The 22,977-nt window shown below is 40.7% G+C and overlaps 1 protein-coding gene across 1 annotated transcript in view; it reads left to right on the top strand.

Annotated features, from left to right (window-relative positions):
- ELP3 (elongator acetyltransferase complex subunit 3) overlaps window positions 1–22,977 on the top strand; it is a 111,862-nt gene that overhangs the window by 16,563 nt on the left and 72,322 nt on the right. The window contains exons 6-7 of the mRNA XM_075556468.1: window positions 4,872–4,940; window positions 6,676–6,830. Coding sequence (XP_075412583.1) covers window positions 4,872–4,940; window positions 6,676–6,830 — 224 coding nt within the window. The remainder of the gene's footprint in view (window positions 1–4,871; window positions 4,941–6,675; window positions 6,831–22,977) is intronic.

Raw genomic sequence — 22,977 nt, 5'->3', positions numbered from 1 at the left:
TTTTGCTGGCTCTGTGGAGCAAGGAGTCAAATGAGTGCACGACTAAAAGCAGGAGACCAATAAGGAAGGAGGGTTGAAGGAGTCCGCCCTCCTCAGAAGAGAGCAGAACCCGGCAAATCACTGGTGTTTTCTCCTCTTTACATGCAGCGTTTTTGCCACCACACTAAGATTTTCAACATTGTACAAAATGTAAAAGGGATTATTCAGTGGATAGACCCCCTCTTACTCCTCTCCCCTAGCCATCCTTTTCTGCGCCCAACAGGCAATTGGTACTCCCTGTTTCCTGCATATCCATCAAAGATTTTATGGAAAAATGGTTATACAAACATAAGCATATTCTTTGTCATGCTTCTTTATCCATGTAACATACGTCAGAACGCTCCTACACCTTCCCTTCTTCACTAGCTAGGGCAGTGGGCTCCTGCACAACAAGTGAGGCTGGCGCAGGTCCTGCGTTTCCTGCGTATGCGCATCGCGTCACGATGAGTCTCTGCCTCAATGGCATCTAACAGCAACTTGCATCGTTATATCTCACTGATTGACTGTCTCGTTCTGGCACGTGACAGTTTGGCAAGCATGGGAAGCTGGTTTGCATGTTGCTGGCAGTAATCAGTGCCGAGGTTCGTGGCAAGAACTGCTGACTGGGTTACAGTTGGGCACCCTGGGCCAGAGTTCTCAGTGGTTCAACAGTTAGGTAACGATGAAACCTCACAGTTACAGAATGATACAACTTAGTAGTTAATTGATGATGTAATTTGGCAAGCATGTAATAATGATCAATTTTTAATTTTATGAGCTGATGTGGTCATCCCTCATTTTTCCCATAGTGCCGACTTTTATATAATGACCCAGCCTTTGCAAACTAGCCATGTCATTAAGTGAGATTGGGTGTGCATGTTTCATGACTGCCATTGTAGTAATGATTGCATGGTGTTTTTTTTGTGAAACCATTTCAAACTGCTATATTTACTAACTTTGTTTAAGGGTTTTAAAAAACGTAATTCATATAGATATATATATACACATATCCATCTCTGTCATATGCAATGCCAGCAACTAAAACTAAAAGAAATCCACAAGTGTTAAAGTTCCGTATATACTCGTGTATAAGCCGAGTTTTCAGCACCATTTTTATGCAGTTTTTGTGGTAAAATTAGGTGCCTTGGCTGATATTCAGATCAGCTTATACTTGGGTATATACAGTATATATACATTCTTAAGTATGTCCCATCTCATTCTATAACAATAATTATTTTTTTAATCATTTTATTGGGACTCTTACAACATTCCATACATCATTTGTCTCAAACATATTTGTACCTATGCTGCCATCATAATTTTCTAAACATTTACTTTCTGTTTGAGCTCTTGGTATCAGCTCCTCTTTTTCCCTCCCTTCCCTCTCACCCCCTCGTGACCCCTTGATAAATTATAAATTATTATTGTTTTCATATCTTACACTAACTGCTGTCTCCCTTCACCTACATTTCTCTTGTTCATCCCTTGGGTTGTGGGGGGAGGGCATGGGATTATGCATTGATCATTGTGATCGGTTCCCATCTCATTTTAGAGACAATCTCAAGAGTAGATTTGCCAAATTGAACACTGATAACTGAAGACTAGATATGTTGTGGGATGACATCACGGATATCATGCATGAAGAAAGAAAAGGTCATTAAAAAGTCCGGGGGTGGGGGGTAACACGGATGCCACAACACTCAGAGTTTTTCTTATACATGGACTAGCTAAAGAGATGAGGAGGTAAAGCTAAGTATCCTACCTGAAGTGAGGAAGCCCACAAGGAAGAACATCCTTGCTGTTTTCACATGCCGAAAAACTGGAAAGGAAGAAATTAAATACATACAAATGCAATGTTGAAGAATTCTGTGGGCAAAACATTGACTGATGCAGGAAGCATCAAAAACGGGAAAGAATAACAGATTCATTATATGAAAAAGGATGGGTTAGCATTCCAGGAGATAGCATATAACCAAGAACCGCTGATTTTGAAGAAAGAATTCCAACCTGCTGCAAAGTACTAGCAAAAAACAAGGCTGCCGAAAATGATCAAATATCAGTTTAGATCTTTCAACAAGTAGACGAAATGCTGAAAGCCCTCACCAATCTGTCAAGTTGGTTTGCCAGGTAGCTATCTAGCTATCTACCTGGCAAACCAACTGGAAGAAATCCCCATACTCAGGCCCATACCAAAGGAAAATGGTCAAACAGAATGTAGACATTTTTGAACACTGTCACGATCACATTCCAAATTTTGGATTCAGGGGAGGATGTCGAATTGAGAGATCTCACGACTGATGTAAGATGTATCTTGGCTGAAAACACAATACCGGAAAGATGTTCTCCTGTGTTTTATGGACTCCGCAAGGCTAGTCAGCTCGCGGTGCATGAGAAATTAGCTGTAAGACTGCAAAGAACGGGAGCTCCAGAGTAGTCCCTGTGCTTAAGCAGAACCTTGACCAAGAGACTAGTCATTGGGACAGAACAAGGAGATGTTACCTGGTTAAAAGCAGCAAGCTGTGTGTCAAGGTTGTACCATTTCTCCATACTTGCTTAATCTATATGCTGAGTAAATGATTTGAAAAGTTGGACTTTTCATTATATGGCCCTGGAATTGGAAACAGACTCATTAATAAGCTGTGGTCTGAAGATGACACAACCCTGCTTGCTAAAATGGAAGCCGACTGGAAGCACTTGGTGTTGAAAATCAGACGACAGCCTTCACAGATTAAATATCAACCTAAAATTCCTCACAACTGGAGCAATAAGCAACGTAAATGGAGAAAAGATTAAAATCCTCGAGAATTCCATTTTACTTGGATCTACAATCAATGCTCATGGAAGCAGCTGTCAGGAAATCAAATGAGTGACTTAAAATAAGACACTTAGATACATTAAAAAAACTATCAAAAAAGTGAAAACAGAAACCCACAGAATGGGAAAATGATTTTGGCAATATACATCAGACAAGAGACTAGTCTCTAAAATCTAAAGAGAATCACAACACATCAATAAGGAAATGACGACTAACCAATTAAAAAATGGTCACAGGATATGAATAGACAGTTCATCAAAGAAGACAACCCGGCAGTCAACAGGACTCAAGATCAGTAGCTATTCAAGATGGCTTAGATTGGGACAAACGTGAGACGCCACTTCAACCCAGTGTTGATAAAAGTACCAAAGTCACTGCCATTAAGTCACCATTATAGGACAGGGTAGAACTGCCCCCGTGGGGTTCTGAAACTAACTGCAGGGTGTCGAGCCGCATCTCTGCCACGCAGCTCCCGGGGGCCCTGAGCTCCAGCCCTTCTGGGTAGCAGCCCAACGCATAACCACTATAGCACCAGGGCGCCCTGCTGGCATTGTTAGCAAAGTTAAAAGACAAACAGAGTAAGTGCTGGAACAGGGTGCCGAGAATTGGAATCCTTACACATTGTTCGTGGGACTATAAAATGGTTCAGCCGCTGGGGAGAGCACGGCACTTCCTCAAACAACTGGAGAGAGAAATGCCATCCGTCAACTCGGCGTGTACCCTAAGGAAACAAGGAACTGAGAGTGAACAGAGAGATGCTTACCCATGTTCTTCACAGCCCTGTGCATAGTAGCACGAAGCTAGAAATGACCTAAATCCCCATCCGTGGGAAATTAGATAGACATTGGTGTATGGACACAATGGAATACTATACATCATTAAAAATAATGATGAAACGGAATCACATGACATGGATGGATCTGAAAGGACATTATGCTTAGTAAAGTTAGTCAATCACAAAAGGAAAAATATCTGGAAAATATATATTTATTAAAAAATAAGAGATTTTTTGGGGGGGAAAGATTTTCATCCCAAAAGAAACGGACTTTGAAAGTTACCAGGGGTGGAGGGAAAGGGGAGTCATAGGGTAGAGGGTGAACTAGACAGTGTTGACTTGGTGAAGGAGAAGAAATGTCCCACAAGAGGGCGATAGGGGAAAACGGGAGAGGGGACAAGGCAAGCCCTAGGAGGCTAGGTTTAAGTTGTTAAATAAAAACAACCTGATTTGCCAACCCCTGCCTAATTGCAGTAAAAAAAAAAAAATCAAATGATGTATATCGCATTGGACAAAGCTACTGAAAAAGACCCCTTCAGAGTGTTGAGAAGCGTAGAGGTCACTTTGTGCCTTACCCGAACCATATTGTGGATCACCTCATGTGCATGCAGAAGCTAGGCATTGAGTTGGGAAGACTGAAGAGGCCTTGCTACTTTGAACTGTGGTATTGGTGGAGAATATTGAGTATACCAGGGGCTGCCAGAAAAATGAGCAAATCTGTCTTGAAGTTTAGCCAGAGTGGTAGAAAGACTTGGTCTCACGTACTTTGGACCTGTTATCCAGTGGGCCCAGCCCCTGGAGAAGGACATCGTGCTTGGTAAAGTAGAAGGGCAACAACAACCAAAAGGAGCTCTCCTGATGAGAGCTAGACTGACACACTTGCTGCAGTCAGCGCTGGAGCAGCAATTGTGAAGACGGCATAGTGCATAGGGGCATTGTGAATTGAAACAACCCTTAAGGCATCTACTGATGACAATATGTTTGTGAATGATCTCATAGTTCGGCGACCTTGGGGACTCGGTAAGTATTACACAAAAGGTAAATCTGAGCCCAGGAGATGCCTTGGTGTTGAGATACTTAAGCCAATGAGGGAGTAGATGAGTCCAGGGACACTCAACACATCTTGACAAGAGAGAAAGGAATTAAGAACATAAGAAATTGAGTATTCGCAACCATAGAGAGTTTTATTCTTAATTCAGCTCTTTTGAACCTGATTTTCAATTTTCACGTGTGAGCTCAAGTGGATTTTCGTTTCTTTTTTAGCCAACCTCCATGAGAGCCATCCGTGCGAGATATGACCCTTTCCTACAGACAAGGCACAGACTGGAACAGGTACATCTTAAAAAGCATTTTGGGATAACATTGTATACTTAGTAAGAGATTACTGTTACTTCTTTTGGGTTGAACCTGAAATAAGATTAAAACTGAAAAACATTAAAATTGTCTTTCTCTTTATAAGTTTTTCATGTTTGTCTACAGAGGGAATCTGTTGCAATGCTTAAAACAGGGTAAAAATCACAACTTTCTTTAGAGTCTATATATTTGTTCTAGAGGGCTCTGCTTTTCCAAATTTCTCTCCATTTATAGAAAGTTACTTATGAAATGTATGCATACCATACATGTGTGTGCATGTGTGAATGTTCTCAGACAACTGATAAGTAGGTTAAATTGTAGCCTCCTTCAGAAGAAGCCATGGCACTGTAGTGTGTTATGTGTTGGGCTGCTAAACCCCAAGGTCATTAGTTTGAACCCACCAACCTCTCCTTAGGATCCTATCGGTCTCTGTAAAGATTTCCAGCCTGGGAAACCCACAGAGCGGTTCTGCTCTGCCTTATTGGGGTCCTTGCGAGTTGGAATCAACTCAATGATGGTCAGATGTTTTGGGTTTTGTTTTAAGCCTTGTCAACAAGAAAGTTAACTGCAAATTTTTGGGGGGTTATGGAAATACTCTGTCTCATGATTGTGATGGCAGTTACAGCACTTTTATCAACACTAAATTGTGTTCCTCAAGTTAGTGGGTTTTGTTGTATTTTATTTGGAAACTGTATCTCAATGTAGATAAATGAAAGCATGCGCATGTAAATGACCTGTTTCAACAATCTATTAATAGACTTTCTTTGCTTGCCCTTTTATTTTAAAGCACTGTCTGTAGTGATGCAGTAAGGTAAAGCAGGGCAAACAGAATATCTGAAAGAGAAATTGATACCATTTTTTTTTTGCAAATAGCATGCCATTGTGTGTACTGCACATGTTCATATACTCTATGAAGGGTTCTGACATAGTGTGTTGTGCATAAAATGCACACAGTTTGTGAAACTTACAGACGTGAATCTCAATCGTCCGAGAATGCTCATTTGGATCATACAAGGGCGGCCTTTAAGAAGTTCATTGAAACATGGCATTCTATGTTGATTCGATTTTTCCAGGGCCTTTTTGAAGTTGCCTCATATATCTAGAAGACAAAGGAAAGATGTGTACCTTTCGTCTCTTATTAGGACAATATGAAATTCCATGTTCCATCAGTAGTTTCCAGACTTTTTTCCCCAAAAGGAGGCGTACGGCACCACCTGTGCCCAAGTCTTCACAATCAGTTTTTCACTGCTCTCTTGATTTGTTTTCTTCCTTTCTGGTCACAGTGCCCTTTTCCTCCCGTCTGCATCAAACCCTGATGCTATCGCACATCATCTTTGTTGTTCCTAAGACGTCTCACGGTGTCTAATGTAAAAAGCCATCGATAAATATTTGTTTCTAATGAATAACTATTGGCCTTAATGCTTTCTAATATATAGTCTGTGCCTTTAAAAATTTCACCTGAGTCTGTAGATATTGAAATCAAGCTCTTATTTATGGCTTTTAATTATCACCCTCCCTTGGTCTATGAGTTATGACTTTAATTTTTCTTCCAGATTTTGGAGTATATATTTTAAAAATTCACAGAACTACCTCACTTCTTGTTTCTCATTTTAAAACCTTTACTGGTAAAATCACAGCAAATAAGTTTAGAAATATGTGCTATCATTTTAGGTTAGGTGACTGTTTCTAATGCTGATGAATTTATGTCTTTCAGTTAAAACAACTTGGTCATAGTGTGGATAAAGTAGAGTTCATTGTGATGGGTGGAACCTTTATGGCCCTTCCAGAAGACTACAGAGATTATTTTATTAGAAACTTGCACGATGCCTTGTCGGGACATACTTCCAACGATGTTTGCGAGGCAATCCAGTAAGGAATCCTTATTTTATCTTAAATCAGTCTTTCTGGGTAAATTTAGTGCTAACAAGCTTAATAAAAAATTCAACATTTACTTCCTCCCTCGTTAAAAAAAAGATTGACTATTTTAGCTATACAAAAAAGAATAGAAAATACCACAAACCTTGTACCATTTCTTAATCTTAGTATCTTCTTTCCTGCAACTAACCATGTTAAAATGTTACTGAGATTTTTGATCCTCGTTGTTGTTTAAGAGGAATGTGGGTACGCGTACCTACAAAATATAGCTACGTTCATACAGAATATAGTGTTTGGAGATTTTGAAACTTCATAAATGATATCTCTTGGTAGATTTCATTTTGAAACTCAGTTTTTCTGTGTAGCTGTGTGTTTGAGAGTCAGCCACATCCATCAGTTGTCTTGGAGTCAAATCTGACGTAAATTGTCACTAGCATTTGCTAAACTCTCATTTGCTAATATATACTGTTCTTTTTTTTTTCTTTTTACGAAAACCTAGAATTTACTTGTTAGGCAAAAATCTTAACATTTACAGCTTTTTGTCAAAGATATTTATATTTTTTTCCAAATCTAAACCTTGATAAAAGAAACACGCACACACATATAAAGAGATATATATATCTTAAGCCACCTTGAGAGTTTCTGGCTCTGTGCTAGGTGGGGGCGTGTGTGCCTTGGACTTCCTGGAGTGGGCATCACTTTACTCTCCAAGTGGTTGTCAGTAGCATAAGAGAATCCTGGTATTCAACATACACATTCTTATTGCTTGTAGTCTTTTCTATTTGATGGGAAAGGATTGGTTTCATTGAAATAATTATATTTAAAATAAATGAGCATGGCTGTGGCCATATTAGTGTTCTCAAGAGTGATTCATAAATACAGTCTAAATGTATCCTTATGCTGCAGTAGTTTTGTTTGTGACAGTTGAGTTTTCTGCTCACACTTGAAGAGCATTGGGAGAACTCTTTCTTCCAATATTGATTTGTTATTAAATCCACAAGTGACTCTTACTTAACAACTAGTAATAACTATTATTTAATAGCTGTTAAGTAATGTTTTTTATAAATGCAATCATTTACTCATACTGAATTCTAGTTGACAAACATAATTATACATAGTTTTGATACCGTGTCCTCAGATTTTAGCAGGAAGAATACAAATATTTCACATTTATGTCAATGATTTGAGAAGTAATCATCTTAAAATAGTGTTTCCTCAAAGTTTGAGGAATCCCTGGGTCTTTGTTGTTATAAGAGGTCCTGTATCTCTCCTGAATTATGGCGACATTATGCCTGTCCTAACTCATAGTGACCACGGAGAAAAAACACTGCTCCTTCTTGGACGTCCTCACAGGCGTTGCCGTGTTTGAGCCCATTGTTGCAGCCTCTATATCAGCTAATTGTCAATCTAGCAATTAAAGATCTTCTTTTTCACCAACCCTCTGAGGGTTTTTTTGGTTTTGTTTTTTAAATCATTTATTGGGGACTTGTACAACGCTTATCAAAATCCATACATCCATCCATTTTGTCAAGCACATTTGTACATTTTTTGCCATCATCATTCTCAAAACATTTTCTTTCTACTTGAGTCCTTGATATCAGCTCCTCATTTTTCCTCTCCTTCCCCGCCCCCCTTCCTCATGAACCCTTGATAATTTATAAATTATTATTATTATTTTGTCATGTCTGACACTGTCAGACGTCTCCCTTTACCCACTTTTCTGTTGTCTGTCCCCTAGGGAGGAGATTATATGTTAATCCTTGTAATTGGTTTCCCCTTTCCACTCCACCCTCCCGGTATTGCCACTCTCACCACTGGTCCTGCAGGGATCATGTGTCCTGGATTCCCTGTTTCCAGTTCCTATCTGTACCAGTGTACATTCTCTGGTCTAGTCGGATTTGTAAGGTAGAATTGGGATCATGATAGTGGGGGTGGGGAGTGAGGAAGCATTTAAGAACTAGAGGAAAGTTGTATGTTTCATCATTGCTACACTGCACCCTGACTGGCTCCTCTCCTCTCTGAGACTGTTCTGCAAGGGGATGTCCAGTTGCCTACAGTGGGCTTTGGGTCCTCACTCCATACTCCCCCCATCATTCACAATGATATGAATTTTTTGTTCTTTGATAACTGATCCCTTTGACACTTTGTGATCACACGGGCTGATGTGCTTCTTCCATGTGGGCTTTGTTGCTTCTGAGCTAGATGGCTGCTTGTTTACCTTCAAGCCTTTAAGACCCCAGATGCTATTTCTTTTGATAGATGGGCACCATCACCTTTCTTCACCACATTTGCTTATGCATCTACTTTGTCTTCAGCGATTGTGTAGGGAAGGTGAGCATCATGGAATGCCAATTTAATAGAACAAAGTGTTCTTGCATTGAGGGAGTCCTTAAGTGGAGACCCAATGTCAACCTTCTGTTTTACTCAGCCTATGTCCTTCTCTCTAGGGACTTTTCCCACCTGTCCAAGGTACATAAGACAAACACCACTATCCTCACTTCTAAGGATGTACTGCCCTTCTGGCTGTACTTCTTCCAACACAGAATTGTTTGTTCTTCTGGTAGCCCATCTTATATTCAATATTCTTACCCAACAGCATACCGAATATACTCTAATATAAGCCAACCTGAGGATAAGCCAAGGTACCTACCGTATATACTCAAATATAAGCCGACCTGAAGATAAGCCGAGGTACCTAATTATTACCTGTGAAACCAGAAAAACTGATTGACTCAAGTATAAGTCTAGGGTGGAAAATGCAGAAGCTATTGGTGAGTTTCAGTAATCAAAACAAATGTAAATAAAATTACCAAAAATTGAGACATCAGTGGGGTAATGTATTTAAATATTCATTTTAAATAAAAAACATAAATAAAAGGACAAGTCATTTAACATTAGTAAACCAGCACAGTAAGTGGAAAATAGGTTCAACAAAAACAATTGGTATCAACAATGACACCTTAAGAGTACTATTCCCTGAGCTCAATCAGCAACCAAGCTAAAATGTAAAGAGTTAAAATCCTTCAAAACTGGATTCCTCATCATCACCCGTATCCCAATGCAGAGCTTCAGCTGGTGTGAGGTCATCATAGGCGCTGTCCTCACTGAGTTCGCCGTCATCACCATCACTGCTGTCATTTTCATACAAAGCGCAGTCTTCACTGCCATCCATAGCATTACTAATACTACATTTCTGGAAGGCACGTCGCACCATGCCTTCTGGAATGTCTTCCCATGCATCTCGAACCCACTTTGCTATTAATTCTATATCAGACTTCATGAGATTTCCTCCTTTTGTTAGCTGGCCTTGACCAGATGACATCCATTCATGCCACATTCTTCGCACATGGCCTTTAAAAGGCTTATTCAAAGATACATCCAGAGGGTGCAGTACAGATGTAAGCCCACCCGGAATAACGGCTAAAGTAACTTTACTAGATTTTGCCAATTTTTTTATGTCATCCGATAGGTGGGCTCTGAACATATCCCAAACAAGTAACAATGACTTTTTCTTTAAGATTGCTCCTGGTCGTCAGTTGCAAATTTCTTCCAGCCATTTTTTTATTCCGTCTTCATACATCTAGCCTTTAACATGTGCACGCATAATAATTCTTGGTGGGAAATTGATCTTTTTAGGCAAGATCTTTCTTTTAAAAATAATGACAGGATGCAGCTTAGTTCCATTAGCCAAACATGATAGAACAACTGTAAAGTGGTTTTTTTTTTTCCATTTCCTGTGGTTTTGAGAAAAATGTTTTTTTCTTCTAAACTTGCCACCGTTCTGTTGCTTGGAAGATCAAAAGTCATGGCAGTTTCATCCATATTCCCACTATCTGCCAGGTCATAATTATAAATCCTTCTTTGTTTTATAGTAAATGACTGAATGACATATTTTTTCTGCAAGGTCTTGTGGCAATTTCTGGGAAATCTTTGTTCTTTGTCTCAAACGTAGTAAACCAAACCTATTCTTGAAGCAGGTACACCATCCTGCTAACGCAGCAAATTTTTCAATACCTGGTGCTTTATATTTGTCATCCTTGGCCATTTGTAGATTTTATGTGCAGATTCCCATGCATGTTACACAGTAACCATTTTGACGACACTCCATAACCCATTTATGCAATTCACTCTCTAGAGCCCCGTAAAAAGACGTTAAACCATGACAAGCTTTTTTAGCTTTTGGAATCTGTTCCAAGTCAGCCCTTATTTTCCTCCACTCCCTCACTTGCTTTTCGTCAACACAGAATTCCCTACTTGCAATACTGTTATTGCTCTCTTCTGCTCTTGACACAACCTTTATTTTGAAACCAGCCTCATATGACCGGCATTTTTGTTTTGGTTCAAGAATATCCATTTCTAATAGGATAAAAAAACAAGACTTTGAAAAAAGAACTTTCATGGTAATTCCCTTCCTCCCCCCCAACGTCCCCGCCTCCCCCACGACATGTTAGCCGGGAGGAGTGGGGGAGTCCGTGTGGGTGGGGGATGCAAGATGTGAATTAACACAGAGACCAGAGGGGAGAGATGGAGGGTAGCCACAGACACATCCTTACCAGTTCAGCTGCCGGTGTTAGTGAATCCCTACTGGTGCTTCTGCGAATTGGAGTTGTCCACGTCATAGGATGCCTCTGATTGGTTAGATGTGAGTAAACAAACTTTCAAAGCCCTGCAGTGTCAGTGGGGCTTTGAATGAAAGGTGGAGAAATGGCAATTACCCGTGAGATAATGGGCGCTTGTGCAGTTACCTTGGGGGATCCCAGCGAGGTAACACCTCGCTGGGGTACCAATGACCCATGTATAAGCCGAACCCCAGTTTTTCAACACATTTTCGCCCTATACATGAGTATATATGGTAATTCAAAGACCTCAATTATTTGTTTTTTCTTATTCCTTGAAGAGCATTTGCATGCATATGAAGTGATTGAAGTGACTTGGGTCAGGTACTCTTAAGTCCTCAAAAGGACATCTTTGTTCTCGAACATTTATAAGAGATATTTTTCAGTAGTTCTGCCCGATGCAATAATGTGATTTTAGTTACATGACGACTCCTTCCATGGACATTGATTATGGATCCAAGTAAAATGAAATCCCTGATAACTGGAAGTTTTTTCTCCATTTATCATGGTGTTGGATCTTAGTTCAGTCGTAAGCATTCTTGTCTTCTTCATGCCAGCATGTATACTGAAGACTAGTCTTTGATCTTCCTCAGCCAGTGCTTCAGGTCAACCACAGTGCCCAAAACCGACAGATGAGCGGTGAGTTAGCTCCTTCTGTACGACCCAGTCTCTTCTGACATCCACCTTGATCTTTTCTGTCTTGCCTATATGTTTCAGGACCTTTTCCTTTCTTCATGGATGTTTTTGAGGGCAGAATTGATAACTGAGCAAAGAGATTACAAAATCCTTGATTTAATCAAAGTTTTTTAAACTGAAAAAAAAAACAGGTCTGGACTTGAAATGTGAAATTAAGGATTATCAACTCATGATGATATTTACAGCCATATAAATGGATATTATTACCTAAATACAGATTGTCCTATCTCCAGGTATACGAAGTGAAAGAGCAAAGTTTAGAGCAATTCTTATAGAACAACGTTATAACTTAGGCTGATGCACATATATGTATAAATGCATAAAAAAGGTACTATAATGACCCCTAATTACAGGCAGTAGAGTTGAGAAGAAAGTGCATGAGACATGTCTCCTTTGTTCTGAATAGAAGTGCCCAGCAGTGTCGTAGTGCCCAGCAGTGTCGTAAGTGTCTCACTCACTTATTTAACCTTCACAGTAAGCCTGTAAGTATTTAAATAATCCCTCTCCTACACAGAGGGGTTAAACAGTTTTCTCAAAATGACACTGGTGGAGTGGCGATATGAGCATAGCTGTAATGCTAAACTGTTAGGTGTAAAAATTTAAAGAGCGTATCGCTGAAGATTGATACTAGAGGAAGTATAAAATTGATGCTCTGACATGAAACCCCCTCCCACCTAAATCACAATTTTAATAAAAGAAAATAGAGAAACGAATATAGTTCTCTAATTCTTGCATCACAACCTTCCCTCCCCCTTCCCCTTTTAGGCTTTTTCTGGCTTGACCTTGCTTTTAGATCAGGGCAGGTGAAGTAAATGTTCTAATTAAAAAATTGTTCATCCTGTACCACCACTCAGAGGGTCTTTTGTAAAGTAAGTAAGATCAAATTTTGAATAGAACTAAAATTGTTTTTCACTACCCTCTTTTTCATTAAATCAGTTCTTAGCACAAGATAGGCAGGTGATAAGTAGGCTTGAGTATGAATTTTGAATGATCAACTTATAGATCAAAAATTGACAATGATCCGGTAGGGCATGCACCGCAGCCAGGAAAAAAAAAAATTGACAATGAATGACCTTGGAATTGAAGCTAAGGATATCTATTTTGATGCCTCCCCCCGCCCCCCTTTATCTTCTTAGCTCCCCTTCCGGGTTGTACTGTGTATGTTTAAGGGCACGTGGTGGTGGCTCGAGGAACCTGCCCTGTGTAGATAGAGTTAGACACTTGGGAGAGCGTGCAGAGAACAGCCTGCCCAGACCGGCGCTCGGGATGTTGCACATTCATTCTGTGACCGAGCAGCAGCCAGCCAGTGTTAGCTCTTCCTCCTACCAAAGAAGAGGGTGATCACGCGCTCACCGCTCATTCTAAACCTTGATCATTCATGAGTGAGTGAGTCATGCTCAGTACAACACTGAAGTCTTTCAAACTTTAGAGGAGTAGCAATGTGTCCAACTCATTACTTTTAATACTGAAAATCAGTTCTTGTTTAGTGCAGTATGTGTGGGGGATTGGTTCCAGGATCCTCCAAACCCCACAGCAGTTGGGACTCACGACGAGTCTGTAGGACAGGGCAAAATGCTCGGAGGGTTCCTGAGGCTAGAAAACCTTACTGGAGCCACGGCCCTTGCTCTTTCTCTAGGCGAGGCTGGTGGGTTTGACCTGCTGACCCTGCACTTAGCAGCCCGGTACTTAGCCCCCTGTGCCACCGGGGTGGCTTCTAGGATCCCGAGGGAAATCAAAATCCTCAGATACTCAATTTTTTATATAAAATGACAACAGTATTTGTATGTAACCTATGCACATCCTTCCTTATACTCTAAATAGCTTGATTACTTATTAATAGCTAAGCCAAAAAACAATCATGACCCAACCCACTGCCATCCGATCAATTCTGACTTATAGCAGAATTGCTTTATATAGCTTTTCTGTAAATATTTGGGAGCAGGTAGCCTCATATTTCTCTGGAGGAATGGCTGATGGGTTTGAAGCCCCCAACTTGAAGTTAATCCAATACAACAGTGTTAATACTATGTAAATAGCACTTAATTGTGTCCCTCCCTCCCCCACCTCACCCCCACCCCCCACAGACACGGATACAGGGGGCAACCATATAGCTCCAATACCTAACATAAAAAAACAGCCTCAAAGTCCCCTAGCATTGGGTTGGCAGTAGAACCCCAGAGGGTCGATGAGGAAATTCAATTTTGAGAATTCCCTAGCAGGATGAGCTGTCCAGGCCAGTCGTTTTTTTCCTAAAGCTTACATACGTATACTATACTCCTCAGTGCAGCCTGCAGGCTAATGTGGAATGGAGCTATACCTATCTGGTTGTGTTCCCCACCCCCACCCTGTCTCCCGTCCAGGTTTGCCCCACAGCTCCCGTCGTCTCCAGTGGTTCCCCTGAGGGAAGAGTAAGGACATCTTAGGATGCACCTAATTTGACATTTCCATCCACTGAACTTTTGCTTTTTCCTTGGAATGAAGTTTAGCTTTATTTTGTAGAAATGCCCAAATGCCTGGTGGTATTTGGATACAAGATGACTGTTTTGAGGGATGCAAGTGAATCTTTTGTATTGTAACTAGCTAGACTCAGATCACTGTTGGCTCGGTTAACAAAGCGCTTTGGAAAAGGGAGCCTCTTTCTGTAATGGACCATGCAAAGCCAGCCTTGTTTCTGTCTCGGTTCTTGAATTTACCTCAAGAGGGCAACAAACACTTTACTTTCAGATAAAAATTGATACATGATTTGAAATTTCATTGCACCAGATCTCGTGGATGGCTCCTGGGAAGTACTCAAGGGGCAGCCCGGGAGCCATAGCACCTTCCACAGATGTCACGCGGGATGAGACGCGCACTCACGCTCTATTTCAGTTGTCTGCCCTTTCTCCTGCTCCCGGGCTCTCGTGAGCTCATGGGGAGTGGGGGACGGAGAGGGGCAGGGAGAGCCAATTTGTGTCATCTTGTTTGTTGAAGTAAATTTTTACTACAAACACTCGTTGTTTTAAGGAAAAATGTGTATCATTTGAAGAAATCGCATTTGAGGATGTACTCTGGAAGTAGAGATAAAGAAAATGATTTTCCCAGATAAGAAATTTGAGATAACGGAGCTCAGCCCGAGAGACTGTGTTTTTCACACGATCATTCTCTTCATGAGTTTTGGATGGGATATTTATCGGACTGCTCTGTATGGTTTCTCACATGAAGGGCGTTTGTGAAAACTGGTCACATTAACCCTGTGTGGTCCACCTCGTAGAAGTAAAGTGATGAAGTATTTAATTTAGGACTCTAAACTGGTATCAATTTTTCCCCTTGCTAACCACATATATGTGATCAGCTTTGTGTCTTTAAAAAATTAATTTTAGATCTACGTATAAACTCCTCCCTGAGGGATGGACAACAGAAAAGTGGGTGAAGGGAGATGTCAGACAGTGTAAGATATGACAAAATAATAATAATTTATAAATTATCAAGGCTACATGAGGAAGGGGGAAGCGGGGAGGAGAGGGAAAATGAGCTGATCTCAAGGGCTCAAGTAGAAAGCAAATATTTTGAGAATGATGAGGGCAACAAATTTACAAATGTGCTTGACACAATGGATGGATGCATGGATTGTGATAAGACGAGCCCCCAATAAAATGATTTTTTTAATGAAAAAAAAATAAGTTTAATAAAGTTAACAATGACAGCTTATGCCAGGAGTCCACATTGTTTTAAGTTGAAAATGCCTTCGTTAAAATTTTCCTCCAGGTTTACTGTTAGCCCAACTGTCTCTGCTTTGTTCTGATGTTTCTAATTTGATTACAGTTTTTCTTTGTGTTTAGTAGATGAGGGGTTTGGGTTAAAAAACAAAAACTGAGCAAAATGAACCCGGAATGTATTTTTAGCCACTAGCAGTGAGCAATATGCGACCTCCTTTTGGATGGAAAAATTGGGAAGCTCAGTGGACTGGGGGTTCAAGGACAAAGTAGGTATAGTTTCTCTGTAGGCTCATTAAATCACACAAAGTGATAATCACTCATTACTATCAGCTAGACTGAGACTCTTCAACAATCTCCAGAGAGCAACAATTACTGGTGACTGTCATCCTGTAAAAGTCATAGCTCTAGAGATGAAAAGGGCCGGCAATGAGGTCTGAGTCACCTGTTCCCCAGAATGCAAATGTTGCGGAGCAACTCAGAGCAACCTTTTAAAATAGTTTTATTCCTTTTTAATCAATGTTTCCCAGAAGCAGTTTCACATTCAATCTTTAATGCTCTCGGCTGTTTTCACAAGATGCAATTTAAAAGGGTAGTTACCCATCAAGAAGGGAGTGAGTCATACTTTGTCTCTCCTGGTGGAATTTTTAATTCACTTCCGTTCCTTTTTTCTTCCATCAGTGCCTTCAAATCCTTAAACTATGTCCTTATATGTCTTAGAAAAGCAAGACCACAAGGTAATGTTGGGTTCCAGGCCAAGAAGACAATTCCATAGTCTTAGAGACCCATGCAGAAAGCAAAAGCAGTGGAAATCCTTCGTCTTGCTGTCTTGGGCCCTATTCCTGGGCTTGACTCTAGTGCTCACCACCCTTCACTCCCTCGTTTGAAGTTTTGGCCACTTTCATTTCCTTGGTCAACCTTACTTTCATAACTGGTGACCCAAATCCTTAACATTGGCCATTCAACCTAGTCTTGGTCACATCAAGAGAGAGGGTAGATTTTCTTTTCTTCCAACATTTTATTTGAAACGAACAAAGGGAAACAGAGAATGAAGCTTTTCCAGGGAGCATCCACACAAGCAATGGCACCTTCCAGACTGAAGACCTGGGTTCGACTTCTGGCCAGTAAAGCACAGCTAGCACCCCTCAGTCAGTGAAGGCAACTCGCAGTTGTTATGATGCTGCACGAGTTAACCTTGGAACTTCCAAGACAGACCTCGAAGGGAGGCCCCGTGATCCACTTGTGAAAAATCAGCCAGTGCGAACCTTATGGTCACCACAGTCTGCTCCCTTTGGGTAGGGGGTCACCAGGAGTCAGGGGCTGCCCCCACGGCAGCCAACACGAGCAGCATATTTGCTTTCCCACACACCTATCCGTCAGTCCATTTCTCAGTCCAGCCATTCAGCCCACTTTTTGAATCATTGATGAGTAGGTTGTAGACTCCAGAAATATTTCTTTCCATCTACTTCGTCATGCACGCCATTAACTTGTGTTTACTAATTGCAGATTTTTTTCTTTGGAAGTACATTTGTTATTGTTAGATGCCATCAAGTTGGTTAGGGCTGTTGTGCAACATTCTCACAATGTTGTTTGAACCCATAATTGCACCACTTTGTTGGTCCATCTCAGAGTTTCCCTCTTTTACACGAATCCTGTACAGGAGGCCCTTCACCTCAGGTAACTGGGCCTCCCTAAGAACACGTTGAAGATACGTGAGATGAAGGCTCTCCCTCTTTGCTTCCATGGCACACTCTGCTGTCCTTCAGATTTGTCCTTCTGGCCAGCCCAATGCGTGGGGTCAGTTCCAACTTGTCGTGACCTCACGGGGGAGAATAGAACTGCTCCCTACTGTTTCTGAGGCTGTAAATCCTACGGAGCAGCTGGTGGGTTTGAGCTGCTGACATTCTGGTTAGCAGCCCAGTTCATATCCCACTGCACCTCCAGGCTCCTTGTTCTCCTGGCAGCCCATGGTGCATTCAGTATTATACCAACACCATTCAAATTCATCCATTCTTCGCCAGTCTTCATTATGACTTGTCCAGCTCTCCTATGCATAAGAAACAATTGAAACATAACCATTGCCATTGATTAGATGCACCTCAAAGTGGCATCTTTTATTTGCAAGACTGTTAGGAGGTCTCATGCGGCAGCTTTGCCCGGTGCAGTCTTGTCATTTGATGTCTTGACTGCTGTTTCCACGGGCATTGATTGTCAATCCACGCAAAATGAAATCCATGACCACTGCAAGTATTTTTCCCTTCATGATGGTGGTTATTGGTTCTCTGTGTTGAAGTGTAGGTCACACTGAAGGCTGCAGTCTTTCATTTTTCTATACAATGAAATGTCCCGATGCTAATATACCATTGATTCGTTTTGACAAATGCGCAGGCCTGTGCAACAAAACCCTGTTAGGATGGAGAGCAGTGTCAACATCTGGAAGGCTTATCCTGCCCCTCCCTAGTCCTTCCTTTCAGAGGGAGCCACTGCTCTGGCCTTTCCCCCCCCCCCCCACTATTGATTAGTTTTGCTTATTCTAGAACTTAATATAAATGGAACCGTGTAGCATATACTCTGCGTACAGTGTCTCAGGGGGTCTTTGGGGGAGTCGTCGCTGTTATGTGTTTGAATAATTGTTACCTTTTTCCTTTTTGCCAAGTTAGATTTCACATTAAAGGAGCCCGGGGACACAGTGGTCCCAGGTTGGGCTGGGATCCACAGGGCCTGCAGCATAGCGAAACCACCAGTCTCTCCGTGGGGAAGAGGGGCTTTCTGCTCCTGCAGTCTCTGAAACGCACAAGGAGAGTTCTACCTGTTCTACCCAGTTGCACTGACTCGCAGGCTTTTGTGTGTGTGTTATTCCAGTGTAACTAGACGGCAGGTGGTTTATCAGTTATCCTGTTGATGGACACCTGGGTTGTTTTCACTTCAGGACTGTTACGAATAAAGCTTCAATAAAAACTCTTTTACAAGTCTTTTTGTGGATATATATTTATTTTGACTAACCAGTTAGAAGTGGCATTGCTGCATTTTGTTTCGTTTTATAAGAAACTGACAGACATTATCCAAAGTAGTTGTATCATCTGTCCTCTGAGCAATAATGTATGAGATTTGATGGTTCCTTAACTTCACCAGCATATGGTGGCATCATTCTTTTTAATTTTAGCCATTCTGGTGGGTGTGTTTTGGTATCTTGTGATTTTAATTTGCATTTTCCTGATGACTAATGATTCTGAGCCCTTTATTATGTGCTTATGCTATTTGTATATATTTCCTTTGTGTCTGCTAAAATCAGTTGCCCCATCCTTTTTAATTGGATTGTTATAGATCATAGATAGCAGGCCCTTCTTAGATTTAACTTTTCCCAATAAAAAAACCCATCTTCGGCGGAAGTTTTTAATTTTTATGAAGTCTTATTAACATTTTCATTTTTATTGCTTTCTCTATTATTTCTAATAAACCTTTGCCTACTCTCAAGTTATGAAGTTACTCATGTGTTTTCTTCTAGTTATAGTTTTAGCTTTCATGAACAGATTTTAGATTTCTAATCAAAACTAATTTTTGTGTACAAAGTCTAAGGTAGGAGCCAAAGTTCCTTTTTTCCTGTATGACGGTCTAATTGTTCCAACAGCATTTGTTTAATTTTTTCTTGTTTGGATTGTATTAGTGCCTGGGCATTATCTGTTCTGTTGATTTGATATGATTTTTCAGTCTCCTGGTGGCATAGTGGTTGTGCAATGGGCTGCTCACCTCATGGGTCAGCAGTTTGAAACCACCAGCCACTCCTTGGAGAAAAACAAGGCTCTCCACGCCTGTACAGAGTCGTTTGGAAGCCCACAGGAGCAGCACTGCCCCCTCCTCGAGGGTTGCTGCGAGTCAGAGCGCACTCGATGGCAGTGGGTGTGTGGTTTGGGTTGAGCACCTGGGCTTTATCTGTTCATTCCGGTGATCTCGTTTTCAATCTGTGCTCTACCAGACTATTTTGATTACTGTAGTTTTACATTATTCTTGATGTCAAATAAGTTTCTAACTCTGTTCTCCCCGCCCCGCCCCCAAGAGTGCGTTGAACCGCCTAGGTCGTCCTTCACATTTCTATGTAACGCCGTTAAATCAAGACAGTCCAGCAGGCTGTTCATCAGCTCTGTGTGTGGAAGTCTGTCTGTTTCTCTCTCTTTGCATCTTGCTGTATCAGTTGCTGGGAAAGGGGTATTAACTTTTCCCTTGTGATAGAGGAATTGTCTGTTTCTCCCTTTATGCTATTTTCCCTCTATATTTTGAGTGTTATTAGGTGTATACACATTGTGATTATGTTTTGCCTAATTCTTAGAGTTAATGTCATGCCATACCACATGAAATATAATTTTTAACCATATAGATTTATTTAATTTCCTATATTCTTGGTAATTGTCATATATTTTACAATTACGTTATCAACCCCACAGCACAGTGTTATAGTGTGTGCTTAAAGAGGCCCGTGCATCTGAAAGACATTAAAAGGAAGAAAACTTAGCTTTCATGTTTTCCTGCCATTACTGAGGCTCGCCATTCTGTTCTGGGGATTTGAGTTTCCATCTGGTTTTATTTTCCTTCAGCCTGGAGAAGTTCCTGTAGCCGGTCTTCAGATACCGATTTGCTCCTGATGACTTCTCTGGTTTTCTCTTATCTGAAATTGCTTTTGTTTTGCCTTTGTTATCAACTATTTTTGCTGCTTATAGAATTCCGTTTGGACGGTGTCATTTTTCTTTGGTTGGTCTCAGGGTTTTCATTGTATCTTTGGTGTTCGGCAGTGTGACTCGGGAATGCTTAGGTGTGGTTCTCTTTATGTTACTTCTGTTTGATGTTCTTTCTCTGAGTTTCCTGGACTTTTAATTTGATAGCTTTTCACTGAATTGGGGGAATTTTGGGCATTGATTTTTCTTTGCTTTTCCCCCTGCCTCATTCTCTGTCTGTTCCTTTCAGAATCTAATATGTTAGCACTTTGGATAGGTCTTGAATTTTTCTTCATTTTTTTTAAAAAAAGCTTATTTCTCTTTCTCAGATTGGATAATTTTTATTGATATGTCTATCTCAATATTATTGACTCTGTTGTCATTCTTACTCTGTTGTTAAGCCAATCTGGTGGCTTTAAAATTTAGATACTATATTTCTATTTTAGGTTTAGAATTTCCATGATTCTCTTATAGGTTTATTGCCCTTCTAAAACTCCCTTTTTAATCATTGTGAGTAGATTTTCTTTTGCATCATTGAGCATATAGTTGTAATTGCCACTGGAAAATCTTTGTTTGCTAATTCACACATTTTAGTTATTTGGGGGTGGAAGGCTACTGTTTATCGTTTCTCTTAAGAATGTGTCATGCTCTCTCTAAGTCATGTCAGATAATTTTTGTTTGTATCTTGACCATTCGAATGGTAGATAGGGTCTCTGGTTTCTGTCTGTTACATTCCTCCAGGTGTATTTGGTTTTGTATTTTGTTTTGTTTTTAAAAGTAACATTCAACTGTTCAGTACTAAATTTACTTGGACTTCTTGGAGGCTTCCTTGCGCATGTTGGTTCAGGGGTCGATCAGGTAGGAGGCAGGATTGATACCTAAGACTTGGAGCTGCTTGTCTGTGACTCTTGTCTTGCCCAGGACTTTCCCTCACTTTTACCAAACTTGGGTTTAACCCTGACTGTTCTCTTCTGACTCTTCAGGTCAGCCAGACCCTGGGTCTTCACCAGAGTTTAGCTGCCCTGCATGGTATGCTGGGACCTGCCCTCAGCTAAAAGCCCTAAGCCTGGGAACCTGTCCCAGGCTGGTGTTGTCTTCCACCTTCAGTGACTCCTGGTGCTCATCTGTTTTCGGTGACTCTGGCTTCAGGTAGATGTTTTCTACATTTTTCCATAGTTGGTGGTTGTGATCTATGATGAGGTTTATTTCTTATGTGCTTACAGGTCCCCCCTCCAGATTATTGGTTTTGTTACATATATATCCTAACCTGTAACGTTTTGAAGGTCTAAGTCACATAGTATAGGCCCTGAGATCACATTGAAATTAAAGGAACATCAGGAGAAAACTTTTTATGCATTAACCCCATATTAGATACTACAGAATTCCACCAAGGAAAACTCCCCAGCTATTAGTCTCTGCTGAGGGAAGTTGGGCATGTCTCACAACTTCTAATGAAAATTATCACTGACTTTGTTTTTCAGTAGCTAAAATAATAATTTTAATGAATGCTGTTATCAAATTTTGTATAATTTATTTTTGTATGTCCTTTAATAGGGACTATCTTGAGAGAAAGAATCCCTTGAGAGAAAGAATCCCTTGTATTTAGCACAAGGCCTTGAAGAGAGAAGAGAGTGCATGCTGTTCATCAAATGCTGTGGAAGGAATTGTGCAGTAAGAACTAGACGCTTTAGATTGTAGGCATAGTTCCGCGGTCAACTTTCACTGTTACCTAGTTTAAGCTACCAAATTGCTCTGTGCTTTACTTTTCTCTTATTTATAATTGAGAAGGTAAGACTGGATTATCTCTAAAATTACTTCTTCCTCTGACATTCTGTAATTTGAGGATTCTGATTGGAATGAGAATATTTGGTCTAAATGATATGTGTACAAGTTATTTTCATTTAGCAGTTTTTGCAAGTCAGTTTTCCTTTAAAAACATACAAAAAGCATTAAACTCACTGCTGTCTAGTCTAGTTGAGTCCAGCTCATAGTGGTGCTGTCAGATGGAGTAGAACTGCCTCTCCACTGAGAGACTGGTGGCTTCAAAGAGCCAAACTTTTAGTTAGCAACCATGTGCTTAACCACCGCGCCACCAGGCCTCATATTAAAAGCCTCTAAACTCACACTCATTGTCATTGAGTCAATTCCAACTCAGTGATCCTCTAATAAGACAGGGTAGAACTGCCCCCACTGGGTTTCTGAGACTGGAAATCTTTACGGGAGTAGAAAGCCTCCTCTTTCTGTAATGGAGCCTCAGGTGGTTTTAAACTGCTGACCTCTTGGCACTACACCACCAGGGCTTTTGAAATCCAAAATATGGGTATGTATTTGTTTATGATGAACCTCGTAGAGGGACAGGAAATCAGGCCATGACTAATCTCTAAACTGTGCCACCTGTCATCTCACTTTGTGTGAACTGGTGCTAGTGTTT

This window comes from Tenrec ecaudatus, chromosome 8 (genome assembly GCF_050624435.1).
Source record: "Tenrec ecaudatus isolate mTenEca1 chromosome 8, mTenEca1.hap1, whole genome shotgun sequence".
Taxonomy (NCBI): domain Eukaryota; kingdom Metazoa; phylum Chordata; class Mammalia; order Afrosoricida; family Tenrecidae; genus Tenrec; species Tenrec ecaudatus.
The sequence above is the reverse complement of the archived record's forward strand: the minus strand, read 5'-3'. Positions and strand labels throughout refer to the sequence as shown.